Here is a 16,272-nt window from a genome sequence, read left to right on the forward strand (position 1 = left end):
ATGGTTCCGAAAAATTTGTTGATGAATCAGGAAGATGTCATAGGGGATGAATACTTTGTAGCGAATGCCAATGAGGGACTGTGGAAAGAAATTGACGCCGTCGGGACGATCCTGAGAGCGTTTAAGGATCCCCCGCTTCATCTCCTTTTTTTTGCATTAGAAGTACGTAACAGAGATGGTGCTTGAATTTCGGAGAGCATATGGCTTATCAGGCTTGAGAATAAACACTATGGTCGAGGGTATCCACTTCGAGGTGGGTTCCCTCTAACCAGTGATAAATGATGTGAGTCAGAAGGGGATCTTTTTCAGGATCGGTAGTGCTACCGAGAAGAGCTTATCTGTTCTGATTCTCACCAGGAGAGGAGGAACGGGAGTTAACAGCTGGAGCGAAATCCGGTTTGTTGAACGTGGAATGATTGGCCATGCCAGGATGAGTGGCTCCGACGTAACGGTGATAGGCAGAAAATAAAGGTGCAGGCATGCATAGGCCAAACAAAGTTGGGTTATTTAAGCTGGCCCATGAAGAGCAATGAATTCCCATCTAGCCCCCACATGGGGGTAGGATGGAGTTGTGGGCCGAGCAAAGAACAAAGGAGATGCCAGGTGGATTTTTAGAATGAGACAACAAAAGCCTTAGTGCCTCAGAATGTTTGGTGCCTTCACGTCCGTCGAACGGCCACCGATCCGCCGACTTCAAATAAAGGCCACTTAAGCACGTGTGGCCGCGGTCATACTATAGGCGACGACCGCATTTTAGTGCCGTTTTTCTTGGGCGCTAAGGGGTCTAAAACGTCTTATTGATGGCATATCTGTGCATCCTTGAATACGTTACTCGTTTTATGATTTCTACGTGCTTCCTTAAACCCTTATTTATTTCTCCTTGATAGACCCGGCCTTCGTCCCACCGCTTTTTGAGCCCCACGGCAAAAGCAGTCCGACGGTGTTTTGCCCATATAGGAGCTGCGGTGTATACCCCTATCCAGCCGTTCAACACTGCTCTAATCGATTTTACCCTCCTTCAAGTTACCTGCCCTTTCTCTGGAGATAAAGTTCTTGCGTAAAATCATTGGCACTGACTTAACGCTAGCGCTAAGTGACACAGGCACGTGTGTGAGAAGGGTCTGGAGGAAGAAGGAGGTAGCGGGGGGGGGGGGGGGGGGAGAGTGGGGAAAGAGTATAAAGGAGAATAAATAAGGATCTAAGGAAGCACACAGAAAGCACAAAACGGGAAACATATGCAAGGATACACAGATGTGGCACCAAGAATACGTCACAAATGAACAACTTGCTGCAAATTGTCTTCAGCGCTGGGTGCCGATACACCATTAACGTCGTGTTATGGCGGCAAGCCTTGACCAGCGGTCAATGTCAAGGACAGTCATTTTAAAATTCTTTCTTCCCTATTCTGAGATGTGAGAAAGGCAGTGTATGTGTGGTTCGAAAGATCTCGAACACTGGAGACTCGAATCGTACCACAACGAGTGTAAAAAGGGGTACCTTGTGGGCTTCGTATGAAAGACCTCATTTACGTGTATTCACTCTACGCATTGGAAGAACGAACCTAGAGATAGGCAAGACGGATCACTTTAGTGAGCGGAGCGGCTCCACTCATTACAGTGAGCCGGTTCACTTGAACGGCTCACTTACATCTGTAGATGTGAGTGGGTCGCTCAGGAGGGGCCAGATCTTATATATATATATATATTGTCACGTACACGGTGACTAAGGATACCAATGATAGCAGGGGGTAGCCCAGACACAAGAACACAGCAGCACAGACGCAAACGTGCAAGCGACACTTTGTCGTCCTCTTCCACTTCGTCCTCCTTTCACACCTCAGTCATGCGCCACCTGGCAACGCTAGGTGGCATTACCCCCTCCCTCCGAAAAAATGAGAAGGGCCGGTAAAAATGGTGTGAAAATCAAGAGAGTGGTCACAGCGGGTGGCCATACGCTATCGGTGGTAGTACGGCTTCAGTCGCACAATGTGCACAATGTCCGAGCTGTGCTTTCGACGTTTTGGTTGTGTGGCACCGTCTGGGATAACTTCATAACTGAGGTCACTCACACGGCGCAACACTTTGTACGGCCCGAAGTAGCGGGAAAGGAGTTTCTCTGACAAGCCTGGACGGCGAACTGGTGTCCATACCCAGACTTGGTCTCCAGGCTTGTAGTCAACCTGGCGGTGCCGGAGGTTGTAACGATGCGCGTCAGTGGTCTGCTGCTGCCCAATGTGCACACGGGCGAGCTGGCGGGCTTCCTCAGCGCGGATGGCATCTGAGGATAGCTGGTCATCATCTGGGCACGGGAGCATGGAATCGAGCATGCTCTGAACTTCGCGTCCGTAAACAAGTCGAAATGGTGTGAAGCGCGTTGTCTCTTGTAAGGCTGTATTATACGCAAATGTAACGTACGGCAGCACCTCGTCCCAGGTCTTGTGCTGCACATCGACGTACATTGCCAACATGTCCGCAATCGTCTTATTCAATCTTTCTGTAAGGCCATTGCTTTGTGGATGGTACGCTGTGGTTTTGCGATGGGTCGTGCAACTCAGCTCAAATATGCGGTCGATCAGCTGTGAAGTGAAAGCTGTCCCTCTGTCGGTAATGACGTAGGAAGGGGCGCCATGCCGCAAGACTATGTTTTGCATGAAAAACTCTGCTACTTCGGAAGCTGTGGCATGAGGGATTGCCTTTGTCTCAGCGTATCGAGTCAGGTAGTCAGTAGCGACTACTATCGATTTGTTTCCGGCCTGCGACAAAGGGAAAGGGCCAAGGAGATCCATTCCAATTTGGTCGAACGGAATGCGGGGTACTTTAACGGGCTTGAGAAATCCGGCAGGCTTCTGGGGCGGTGTTTTACGGCGCTGGCATTCGCGACAGCTTCGTACATAGCGTTTCACTGCTGCGGAAAGTCCTGGCCAGTAATACATGTTGCGCACTCGAGCAAGAGTCCGTGAGCAACCCAAATGACCAGACGTTGGTTCATCATGGCAAGCAAGGAGAATATCCTCACGGAGCTCGCATGGCACTACCAGAAGGTAAGTTCTGTCTTGGCTCTGGGAGTTTCTTTTATACAAGACGCCTTGCCGTATGCAGAAGGAACCAAGGTGCCGAGATAGGTGTCGAGGCAGAATCTATCACGCCCTTCCAGATAATCGATGAGTGGAAGGATGTCTGGATCAGCTCTTTGTCGATCCCTGAGCTCAGATGCGCTGAGGGCTCCTAGAAAACCGCTATCGTCATCGGCTGTAGTATCGCCAGTGTCAATGGGTGCTCGTGACAGCGTGTCGGCGTCTTCGTGTTTGCGGCCGGACTTGTAAACAATGGTTATGTCAAACTCCTGAAGCCGTAAACTCTGCAGCGTGCAAGTCGTCCAGATGGGTCTCGCAGATTTGCCAGCCAGCACAAACAATGATGGTCGGTGACGACTTTAAATGGCCGGCCGTAAAGATAGGGACGAAACTTCATAGTAGCCCATACGACCGCCAGGCATTCCTTTTCTGAGGTGGAATAGTTCATTTCGGCACGAGAGAGAGTGCGGCTAGCATAGGCTATTACTCGCTCAAACCCGTCTTGATGCTGAACAAGGACCGCGCCAAGACCGATACTACTGGCGTCAGTGTGTACCTCAGTGTCAGCCGCTTCATCGAAGTGCGCCAGAACAGGGGATGTTTGAAGGCGCTCACGAAGCAAAGAGAAGGCCATCTGCTGCTCAGAGTTCCACACAAAGGAGGTGTCCTTCCTTGTAAGGCGCGTCAGAGGTTCTGCGATCTGAGAAAAGTCCGCAATGAAACGCCGATAATATGCGCACAGGCCGAGGAAGCGCTGAACAGCCTTCTTATTAGCTGGAACGTGAAATCGTGCGACGGCAGCAGTCTTATCGGGATCCGGGCGCACCCCATCAGCGCTTACAACATGGCCGAGGAACTTGAGTTCTGTATACCCGAAGTGGCATTTCTCGGGCTTCAGTGTGAGATCAGCAGAACGGAGGGCTTCCGGGACAGCTCGAAGGCGTTCGAGGTGTTGATCAAATGTTTCGGAAAAAACAACTACATCGTCCAAGTACACAAGACAGATCTGCCACTTGAGGCCAGTGAGGACGGTGTCCATCATCCTTTGGAATGTAGCTGGGGCAGAGCACAATCCAAATGGGAGTACTTTGAATTCATATAGGCCATCTGGAGTGACAAATGCGGTTTTTTCTCGGTCTCTTTCGTCTACTTCAATTTGCCAATAGCCGCTTTTTAAATCAATAGATGAAAAATACTTCGCACGTCGCAATCTGTCCAGTGAATCATCGATGCGCGGCAACGGGTATACATCTTTCTTTGTCACATTATTCAATTTCCGATAGTCGACGCAAAATCGAAGAGTGCCGTCTTTCTTTTTGACAAGGACTACTGGTGAAGACCACGGACTTTGTGAAGGCTGCACAACACCATCATCCAGCATCTCCTGAACTTGCGTCTGGATCACTTCTCGTTCTTTGGCAGACAGACGATAAGGCTGCTGTCGTATTGGGCGAGCGTCGACATAAGTAATGATGCGATGTTGTGTGATGGGCGTTTGACGAACCTTCGAGGAAGAAGCAAAGCAGTGCTTGAAGTCTAGCAGCAGTTGCTCTAAAGCCCGCCGTTTCTCCTTCGACAAGTGGCAGTTAATGTCGATGTTGTCAAGAGATGGCTCGTTAGTTTCTACTGCCGTGGATGCAAAACAGATCGGATCGTGCGCAACATGGTCAGCAAAAGCGATAGCAGTCCCCGGGAACAAGTGTCGGTACTCATTAGAAAAATTTGTGACAAGGAGTGCAGCCCGGCCATTGTGAAACGACAATATACTTCGGGGAGCGCAAATGCCATGAGCAAGCAGGAGTGTATGGTTCGCCTCCGCTACAGCATCACCGGTACGGAAATCGTCACAGGTAACTTCCACAAGAGCACTGCTTCGCGGCGGCAGCGAGACGCTCTCAGCGGAAACACGAAGTGCGGTATTGCAAGGACTGCTACTATCTTGTTCGGTAGATTGTCCCATCGAAAACGTGACGAGTCTATTTCGCAGGTCGATAACTGCTCCGTACTCCCGCAGAAAGTCAATGCCGAGGATAAGGTCACGGGAGCAGTCACTTAAAACAACGCAACTAACGACGAACGTACGTCCGTTAATCTGATGCGACCACTCAAAATTGAATAATCGGCACCGGTGTTCACTAATGCATTGACCGTAGTGCGACCGTCTAAAATAACCGGAATGTCCAGAGAAACGCTTTTTGCTTCCCTAGGTGACGGTACCAGCAGCTCGCGGTCGGATCGAAGCGACGACGACGGGAGGTCTTCAACGCAGCGACTACCAGCGGCCTCGCCCCCGAAGGTCGCTGTTTTCAGTTTTCCCGACCAGGGCTAGACGAGCGGCCTTGGTCCTCTCGCGAGGAACCGTGAGTGAACGAGGAGGAGCGCCTTGGCGAAGGGGAGCGGGGCTGACGCTGCGAACGAGATGAAGAACGCTGCTCCGCCAGGTACTCCTCAATAACTCGGGGTCGTTGACCAAACCGGGGAGGAGGCGAGTCGATGCGGAAGCCGTGGAGACCGAGGCGTCGATACGGACAATCCCGGTAGAGATGTCCTGGTTCACCGCAGTGGAAGCAAAGCGGACGGCGGTCAGGCGTGCGCCAAATGTCGGCTTTGCGTCGGGGCAGCGGACGATTGTCGAAGTTCTGCACTGGCTGCACCGAGGGCAGCGGAACTGTAGGGGTGGTGAAGGGGGAGCCTGACTGTGCAGAACTTCCGCATATGTGGGACGATTGTCGGTCCCCGACAGCAATGGTGGGCTCGTAACTATAGGCGAAAGAGGGCTCTTGAGCGCCTGTCGTACCTCCTCTTGCACTATAGCAGAAATGGAAGCTGGCGATTGCTGCATGGGGTTCCAGAACTTTCTCAGTTCTTCGCGCACGACACTGCGAATCAGTTCACGCAAAGCATCAGGATGCCGCTCGGAAGATGCAAATGACTCCGCAGTTGTGCCAGTATGGAGGGGTCGATTATAAGCCGCGGCACGTTGTTGGAGCACCCTTTCCATTGTGGTGGCCTCCGCAAGGAATCCATTTACAGTCGACGGTGGGTTGCGCACAAGGCCTGCGAACAGTTGCTCTTTCAAACCCTGCATCAAGTGCCTGACCTTTTTGTCCTCGGACATGGCGGGATCGGCTCGCCTGAAGAGGCGCGTCATTTCCTCGACGTATGCTTGGACACTCTCATTCGGCCTTTGGATGCGAGAGTGAATGGCACGTTCTGCATGCTCGCGACGATCTGCGCTAGTGTAAGCCTCGAGCAGTTGACGACGGAATTCCCGCCACGAAGTTAATGCTTGCTCTCGGTTCTCGAACCAGATACGGGCGCCGTCCTCAAGGCTGAAGTAGACGTTCCTTAGTTTGGCAGCATCGTCCCACTGGTTGAATGCAGCGACACGTTCAAACTGAAGGAACCAGTCCTCCACATCCTCAAAGAGGTCCTCATAGAAAGTCTTCGGTACCCGAGGGGCCTGCAAGGTGTAGTTACAGGCCGGTGCGACGCCCGTCACCTGCTGCGCAGGAGCACTAGATGTCATGGCGGCGGGTGATGGCTGAAACTCCGGAGACAGTCCCTGGAGCCGTCGACTGGAGCGATGCACGGGGGTGTCCAATGGTACAGGGCTGGCGCGACGTCTTGTAGATGGAGATTCTTGCATAGGCGATCGTTTTTACCCGGCAGCTCCACCAGAATGTCACGTACACGGTGACTAAGGATACCAATGATAGCAGGGGGTAGCCCAGACACAAGAACACAGCAGCACAGACGCAAACGTGCAAGCGACACTTTGTCGTCCTCTTCCACTTCGTCCTCCTTTCACACCTCAGTCATGCGCCACCTGGCAACGCTAGGTGGCAATATATATATATATATATATATATATATATATATATATATATATATATATATATATAACGCTCTCTCTCTTTCTTTGATGGCAGAACGGCAACTGTCGTGCTTCTGCCGGTGCGATGCTCTTTTATGTTTGGCGCGAACGGCAGTTGTGCGACGAGCGCGACGGGCATATGGTCATTATTTCCCCCTTCTTACCTCCCACTGACTTCTTTCACTTCTCTTCCGATCAGATGTATAATAGTTGTAGTAGGTGCTCTCTGTGTCCCCTTCTATCTTCGTGTTCGTCCTACGTGCTATTTCATCAAAAGAGTAAACTGCACGTTCGATTGTCTTTTGAGACACGAAAGACTTCGTCTTCAAATGGTGTTGCACCAACGAACAATGCACCACCGGTGAGTATCGTGAGACATCGTTCGAACAGCAGCATGGCCATGAACGGCGCCATTCTTTGCCAATTAAGGCTTCTTTACTCCCCCCTTCAGTGGCATCGGGTGTCACACTATATTACGCATACAGAGCAAAAGGGATTGTTGCGGACCACGTTACACAGCGGACGAGTACGAGTACAGGTCCCGACTCGTCGGCATGGAACGAAACGACAAAAACTGCAAAAAAAAAAAAAAAAAAAGTGCGGGCACCAGCAGCAGTGCGCCCGCGGTACCTGCGGGAAGATCCGAAGGCAATGGGTTGGTTGTGACACTGACAAGAAAGGGCGGTATGGATGCTTTTTCGCTTTGCGTTTTCAAAAATCTTACCCGGCTCCGACAGACAAGGTTAACTGACGAGAGAGAACCGGCTTTTCAAAAGTGTCGAAATTTGGGCTTGTTGGTTCATGCTTCCAAGCTGTAGCGCACACAAGACGAGGTACTGAGAACGAGAGGACACACACAGCGCCAGAACCACCGTTCCGGCCATCTAGCAGATCTCCATCCATAGTCACCATCATCATCCTCAGCCTGACTATACCCACTGCAGGGCGAAGGCCTCTTCCATATTCCTCCAATTAACCCGGTCCTGTCCATTCATAGTACAAAAGCAAAAGGGTAACTTCACTCGCTCTCTAAAGGAACGGTGCACTCCGCTCAAAAGACAGCCGAGGGCGGGGACATTATTGCGAATCTTGCGAGAAAGGGCAGGAGGTTGCTTTCTCGCATCGCTAATAGATGCGAAGTCACACGTACCCTGTGACGGAAAGGTTCTCTGAACGAGAGAACCAGCAACCAGCTCTCCGAAAGGTACGACGGCTCCGACCGCTCCGATGGCTCCGACCGCTCCGTCCGCTCCGGCTCCGACCTCTCCGGATCCGACGGCTCTGGCGAATCCGGCTCCGACTTTGCGGAGCCAAATGGCTCACCCGCTCTTTGAAAGGAGCAGCTCCGAAGATCCGGCTCGCTCCGGAGCGACCCACCCATACAGTTTCAATGTTTCACCAATCCTTAACCCCTTGAATATGCCCCGGGTGAGCGAAAATTCATATACGAATTCTAGAGAGGAAAAGAAATGAAGCCACACCTCCATCAAGAACGACTTCCTTGGTTGGTGCACGAGTGACGTACGTTGTTGTGGTCTCACAGACTGGGAATTTCTGCAAATATGCTGATTCGAGCAGTATTTCCGACTCATGATTTTAAATGTGAAATTTTAGTTAATGAGTGACTGCGCTAATTAGGGCAGCGGAAGTTTGCACAACCACAGTTATGATTATCTCCTGTATTAACTCTCTCCATCTGCAGTTCATCAAGGAACACGGCGCGCACTCATCTTATGAGTATAGCTAGCATGGCATGTTTTTGTTTTCTTTTGCTTAGTGACTTGTGTAGGTAGTGAGGGCTTGTGAAGCTGCGCATAGGCGCCATTTTTTTTTCTCTCATCTAGCCATGTTTTTAAACATGAAAAAAATGTCTATGTAAATATATTGTCAGGTAGCGTTGAAGACAGAAAAGGGAAGTGTGGGGAAGAGAAAGAAGCTCGCCATCTTGCCTTTGACGCACCGGACTAAGGGGGGTGTAGGATCCTGTAAATAAATCTAACAGTGGGATGGAGGTGCTGGGACTATCACCAAGGGCCCTTCTCTACCTCGTTGGAGTCAACGAATCGCTGGACTTCCACCATTGACCATGACAATGCCCCAAGACGGGGATGCACGGCAGCCAGGCGCCGCGGCATCCTCTTGGCAGCACTACCGCGAGCCGCGGACCTTTTCTGGCAAGGCCGGTGAAAACGTGGATGAGGACTCACCAATTATCAGCAGGTGAGCAAGTAAAATATCGGTGGGATACCACAGTCAAGCTGGCGAATGTGTTTTTTTTTTCTTCTTGGACTCCACAGCACTGACATGTTTGGATAACCATGAGGCGTGCTTAACTAGCTTTGACCTTATGCTCTGAGGCAATAAACTTCGCAAAAAGAAAAAAAAAAACTAGCTGGGACCGCTTGGAGATTCACAGTTGTTTCGAGGATACCGCGGCAAAACGGAAATGCGCTGAGCATACTTTACTCCAGTGAGAGCAAGTGCTTGGGAAAACGTGCACAACGTACATTTAAGAAGTGCTGAAACTCTGAAAAGTGGTCAACCCCGAATGTCTGAAGAAGACAGAGTTGGCCACCTCTTAAAGGGCATCGCGGAGGACGTCTACAACTTTTCCGTTGTTAAAGATAACTTGGATTCTGCCACGGCCGTCATCAAGCACTGTCGCACGTTTGAAGCTATAAAGCTGAGACGCATAACCCTGAAGTTCGGCCGTTTGCCTAATGTGACCAAAGTTGCAATATTCTCATAAGCCTCTGAATTTGCCTGACATGATTCGCTAAACTGTCCGGGATGAATTCTCCCACCATAAAAATTTTGAGGCGCAGTGCGATCCCCTGTGACAGCTGCACCCTTCAGGTAGCTCCGATCCAGCGCTCCTCTTCTTTTGGTTTTACCGCTCACTAATCGTGTCCGTGAACCCCGGAATGACTCCTATCGCGCTGCTCTCCTTATTTGTCCCTAATAGTACAGCGCGCCACCTCCTCCGCAACGACACCAGTGGCTGGACTTTGCTGGTCGATCCTGTCTCCGAAAGGTATCATCTTGACCGTGCTCGTGAACCACCAGCATGCTACCGCTGTGATATGCTCGGCCGCATATCCCGATTCTGCCGCCGCCGTGACAAGGTTCTAAGCGCCAATGGTCGAATCGACGATCTGGTGTCAGTCCAGAAGTTCATGACCCTACCTTTCCATCCCCTTCGGGCTCCCACCGCTACGAACCACCACGAAACGACTATCCAGCTTCTGACCAGAGCCCGACTCCCCCTGGTCGCCGCTCCTGACGTTCGCCCTCTCCCTGCCGTCTCTCGCCGTCACCGGAAAACTAGCGTATGCGGCCGATGGCGGTGCGGTCGCAAGCCCATCGATGTTGCCAATTCTTCTACCTGTCGTCATACTAAGGAACCGCCTGGAAGTGTTAGTGGACGCTGTTTGTGTTATGGCCTTAGTGGATACTGGTGCTAAAGTGCCCGTGTTGACTTTAGGTTTTAAGAATCGTCTGGGCCGTAAAATTATGTTTGATTGGGATAGAACTGTCATATTTCGTAGCGTAGGGGTAGAATCGTTGGATCCACTTGGTATTTGTTATGTAAATGTAGCGATTGCTGGCCACGTGTTTAGAATGAAATTTACGGTGTACCCTCGCTCTACGCACATTATGTGAGACTTTTACACCAGTTTGACCCAACTCTCGACTTTGACAGTGGCGGGATATCAATAAGCCTTAGTCTTCGATTGACCGTCATAGAAGAATTGCTGCGGGCTTCCCAAGCATTTTCTGTCTTGTAAGATACGGTCGTTCCAGCGATGTCCGCCATCTTCGTCCTAGTTGTGTCCTGGTGGAGCCTGCTTCCCTTGCCGGAGCGAAAAGGGTGCACTGGTGCCCCATAGCGTTTTCAAGTGAAGCAGGGCCATGCAACGCTTTGGAATGTCAATCATTTCAACGAACTTGTCGTATTGCCGCGTCGTTTGAAACCCGCCGACCTTGAAGGGTGCCTTTCTGGGCCTATTACCACATTCAGTGACGGCGTTGCTTGTTCAATAGACTCCCCAACCTGACCGATTCCCAATTTCTGTCCATGATAAACAAATCGCTACCTACCAACGACCACCAGATATTGATGGAGATTCTTTTGAAGCATGTGGACGTGTTCGATTTCGCTCGAGATCAGCCACCACCAATTCCACCTTGCCGCACCCATTACATGATCGACACCGGGTCTGCACGCCCAATTAGACAGACGCCATACCCTGTCTCGCCTTCAGAACGTAAGATAATTGACGACCAAGTCCGCGACATGCTGCAACAAAGAATAATTCAGGAAACATCTAGCCCTGCTATTCTCGTGAAAAAGAAAGATATCACATGGTGATTTTGTGTCAACTGTCGCCGCCTAAACACTGTCACAAAGAAAGATGTTTACCCGCTTTTGTGCGTTGATGATGCTATTGACGCCTGCATTCAGCTTCCTACTTTTCCTCTGTTGATTTACGATCCGGATATTGGCGGATCCCGATGCATCCGAAAGACAAAGAGAAGACCGCGTTTATTGTGACTCCAGATGGGTTATATAAATTTAATGTGATGCTCTTCGGCCTGTGCAACACTTCGGCTACCTTTTAAAGATTTATAGACACCCTTTTGCGTGGAATGAAGTGGCAAGTTTGCATGTGTTGCCTGGATGGCATAGTGATTTTAGGGAGGACCTTCACCAAGCATAACAGCCGTTTTGCTGTTGTCCTTAACTGCATAAAGAAAGCCGGTATCGTGCTGAATTCTAAGAAGTGACGCTTTGGAGAACGCCAAATCGTTGGGTTTGGGCATCTAGTTAAAAAAATGGTGTTAGTCTCGACCCACAGAAGACTAAAGCTGTCAACTGCGTCAAAGAGTCCAAGTATCTGAAAGAACTCAGGAGCTTCCTGGGACTTTGCACTTACGTTCAGCGCTTCATCCCCAACTTTGCTGGTTTAGTCTACCCGCTCACATTCCTCTTGCAGAAAAATATTCCTTTCAAATGGAATCCTGAATGTAATTCTGCGTTTCGCCAGCTCAAATTTCTCCCTATTTCGTGGCCATACCGCGTAATTTCAGCCCGACAGCACCTACTTAACTCCACACTGACGCCAGCGGCATCGGCGTGGGCGCCGTGCTCACACAACGGCATGGTGGGAATCGACACGTTGTCTGAACGCAATAATACCGTGAAAGAGCAAGATTGTCGTGATGCTGTTTTCGGCGTACAGCGATTTCGCTCGTACCTTTATGGACGTGCCTTTTACAGTCATCGCCGATCATCATTCGCTTTGCAGGCTGGTAAATCTACGTGACCCCTGCGGTCGGTTCGCCCGCTAGGCATTACACCTTCAGGAGTTCAACTTTACTGTCGTAGAAACGTAGTCGCCAGCACGCCGATGCTGACCGGATCTCGCGACTCCTTTTTGCGATGACAACTTTGATCCAGCGAGAACAGCGCAAATATCAAGACTTGGTATTGCTTTTTGAAAAAACTCGTGATCCGACATCTGCGAACCCTTTCTGCATTCGCGATGGTTTGCTCCACCGAAAAACTTACTCGTCTGGCGGTGCGCGCTTCCTGCTCGTCATTCCGGGTAGCCTCTACTCCTCTGCTCTACACGCAATGCACGATGACGTCACATTTGAGCACTTGTGGTTTGCCAGGACCCTTTCCTGCATTAAGGAATGTTTTTACTGGTGAAATATGCATCGCATGACTCAGCGTTACGTGACCTCCTCTGCGTAGTGCCAGCGTTTCAAGCTTTTCCAAACTTCGGGCCGCTTACATCCGGTGACGCCACTGACCACACCACATGAGCAAGTGGGCGTTGACACCATAGACCTGTTTTCCCGCCCGTACAAAGAGAATCGCTGGGTCATCGTATGCGTTGATCCTCTCACGCATTACTGTGAAACTGCCGCCATCCCTTCCGTCACCGCCGCTGACGTCTTTATTTCTTCTTCACGCTGTCGTTCTCCGTAATGGGCCTCCTCGTGTCATTATTAGTGACCGTGGCAGCTAGGTCACCGCATATGTAATGGAACAGCTTCTGCGCTTTTGTTCTTGCCAATTCCGTCATTCTACACCGTACCATCCCCAGACAAATGGCCTCATTGAACGTACAGACCGGACACTGACGAACATGGCTTTGATTTTTTCTGACTCTCACCATAAAAACTGAAAGGGCGTGCTTCCCTTCACTACAATGCCTATAACACATCGAGGCATGAAACAACAAGGCATGAAAACAACAACCGCCTCGAAATTCTCTCGACGCCATCTTACTGTTCTCTCTCGACTCCGAGCCTTATTGTTTCCAGCAGCCTCTGCCGCACTGAAGAGGCTCGTCGGGTTGCCCGATTACGCACTCTGGCCTCGCAGGACCGCTCTGAGCAGCGCTACAATCGTCGGCACCAGAATGTCTGCTACTTTCCTGGAGACTTATTATGGCTCTGGACGCCTCTCAGCAAGCGTTGATTGTGCAAGAAGCTGTTGTCGCACGACAAAGACCCATTCATTATGCTCACTCGGATCAATGACGTGAATTACATGATGTTTCACTAATCTTACTAAGGCCGCCCCTCTCGAAAAAAAGCAGGTTGTGCCTGTCGCAGGGATGTGCCTGTCGCCACTCTCGGGACTCTGACTTACAGCCCCGGGAGCTTCGTCTGCGAAATAGTAAATGTCAGGCAGCGCTGAAAAAAGGAAAAAAGGAAATGTGAACAAAAGTAAGAAATGGCGGTTCTTCCCCCTAAATCTTTAGACTTAAAATTTAATTGATTTATTGGCTTTTACTTAATCACCATTATAGCCATGCGTGTTGTTGAGTTGTTAAAACTTCTACTCGGCTCTTGTCATGAGTGTTTAATTCTGGATTTTCCTTACCCTCCTTTTTTTGCTTTGCTCAAGATTTTACGTGTCTTTTCTATTCGGGCTTGTCAAATAACATGTGGAAGATTTGAATTCCTATTGCCTCCCTTCGTTGTTGTTTTGTTTTTTCGGCTGTTATAATGATCATCTGCGAATCACTTTTTTTTCTTCCTTATTTTCTGTCTTTATTATTTGCATAGCATATGCAGCTGCGCATCACTGACTATAATGTTTGAGTCTTTGTATGAAAGACAGCGGATCGATTGCCTTCAAAAATAAAGTTGGAAGTTCGGCGTAGATGTGTGCTTCTGTTTTGTCCGTCAATTTCCAGCGGTTAATACTCTGTAACAACACCTGTGGTGAATGTGAAGAATTGCGCCCGAACGAAACTAATTTTCTCGACCGTATATTTGTTGGGAAAGCAATTTGATTTGAGTTCTTTCCTTGTAACAGGAAATTTTTACTACACACACCTCGTAGCCTATAGACACACCGAATTGCCAGATTGGCATTAGTGGCGTCACCTTCAGCATAATGTGCGCACTGTGTTATTTTCTTGGTGTGGGTCATAAGCGGCAGATGTCGCTTGCAAACTTCGACCTCGAGGACCTGGAAGAACCGCCGGTTATCGAAGGCTAATATTTTGGAATGGTGCAACAGAACAACAATGGAGCAGAAGGGTGGTTGTGTTGGTATCATTGGTATGCAGATACACCAAATGACCAATTAACAAAGGGCGAGACCAACTTCCAAAATAACAGCTTTGCAAGCTGGAACAATGTTTTCAGAAACAATAGCATGTAAAAAGGTATGGCTGTTTATGGACTACGAACAAATGCAAAAAAAAAAAAAAAAAAAAAAAACTAGAAACAGGGATCTAGTTAAATGGCTCAGTGAAAGTATCAGAGAGTTTGGAGACGGGTCTGAGATAATTTTATTGAGTGATATGAACGTGCACATTGGGGATTTAGATGGATACACCGACGGAAACGGGAAGTTAATGTTAGAAATCTGTGGGAAGTTTAAGCTAGTTGTTGTGTTTAGAGAAAATAAATGTGAAGGCCAGATCACGTGGGAATTCCGGAATAGGCAAACGACCATTGATTACTGCTTGATGTCACCAGGAATCTACAAAAACCTCACGAGGGTTCAAAAAGATTAGAAAGGCGCGTATAATCTGGGAAGCGACCATAAACGCAATAGCCTGCAGATGGGACAATTTGTCGAAAGGAAAAAGCAAGAATCACGAAAAGCAAACGCAAATTTAATGGACAAACAACTAGAGCTAATAGCATCAGGAACTGAGGAGACGATAGAGAAACACTTAAGCTACGTTTTGATGGCTTAACGTAAGATCGTTAATATCTCTCGTATATAACAGCTACCTTTGTGGATTGTGTTGTGCTAGGCCGCACCGGCGGACGCCTGTTGCCTTTGGCTTCGAGACGGATTCCGGGACCTGTGGACCCGTTGAAGCGAGCTTGGGACCTGGAGCTGCATCTCGGCAGCCTGCTGCCTGACAGTGATTTTGACTGCGTGGGCGGGGCCAGCTGAAAGAGGGACGCGAACGTGTTTTGGACACAAGTGTGTTGTGAAGCGACTCATAGATTGATCGAGAGGCTCTCAACGGGGGCAGGCTGCCATCCTGCTCTCCAAGTTCTTTGTTATTCATTCTGTAAATAGACGTATAACGCTTTTTTTTTTTTCATTTCGTCTTCCCCAACCCCGTTTTGTTTCGTCCGCTTCACTGCTGTTCCAACCCAGATACCACGCTACCCGTAATTCACAGTAACCCTTGTTCCCGTCCATTTTCGCCTCGCTTATTCAGTGTTTTTTGTTTGTGCGTCTATTACTCCCCACAGGTAGCCATTATCATACAGTCGTAAGGTGCCAAATTAAGTGGAATACCACAAAGCGTGACTTAAAATATAGAAGAAGTAGGGCGGCAGACACCAGACCGCCACTAGCTGTTTTTCATCACCGGATGTCCCCCTGGCTGTTAATACCACAACAGTGCGCTCAGCCTCTCCTGTACGGCCCCGCTTCTTCTTTCTCCTCGCCCTGTTTGCAGATTCTTGCTCAAATCTGCAACACACTCCGCGCCCTGAGGTGAGAGGTAACTCGAAGCTTGAACGGTGTCACCCCAATGGCCTCTGATGGCCACCATGATGAAGGCGATACTAACATCTTGTTCGTGAATCTCGTCAATAAGGACAAGAGAAACTCTACGAAGACTGGTTTCAAACTTCCGCAACAGGGACACCAACAGTGCATAACAACGAGGGGTGTGGCAGCAAGGATTCGAATCATGCACTCTAGCCTACAGCCTGGCGAGGTTCTTCTGATCATTGTTCTGCTATACACCCACCAACAGACTGCGCTGTGTCGTTGGCGCTTAGTGACCACACTACATCGCTCAACAGTAATCCCATTGTT

General features: G+C 49.6%; 1 protein-coding gene across 1 annotated transcript in view; it reads left to right on the plus strand.

Moving 5' to 3' along the window:
- LOC146197635 (lachesin-like) overlaps window positions 1-15,390 on the plus strand; it is a 152,638-nt gene extending 137,248 nt beyond the window's left edge. The window contains exon 10 of the mRNA XM_084597214.1: window positions 15,245-15,390. Coding sequence (XP_084453340.1) covers window positions 15,245-15,390 — 146 coding nt within the window. The remainder of the gene's footprint in view (window positions 1-15,244) is intronic.
- The last annotated feature ends 882 nt before the right edge of the window (window positions 15,391-16,272 follow it).

Source organism: Amblyomma maculatum, chromosome 3 (genome assembly GCF_055883805.1).
Source record: "Amblyomma maculatum isolate TAMU_Amacu chromosome 3, ASM5588380v1, whole genome shotgun sequence".
Lineage (NCBI taxonomy): Eukaryota > Metazoa > Arthropoda > Arachnida > Ixodida > Ixodidae > Amblyomma > Amblyomma maculatum.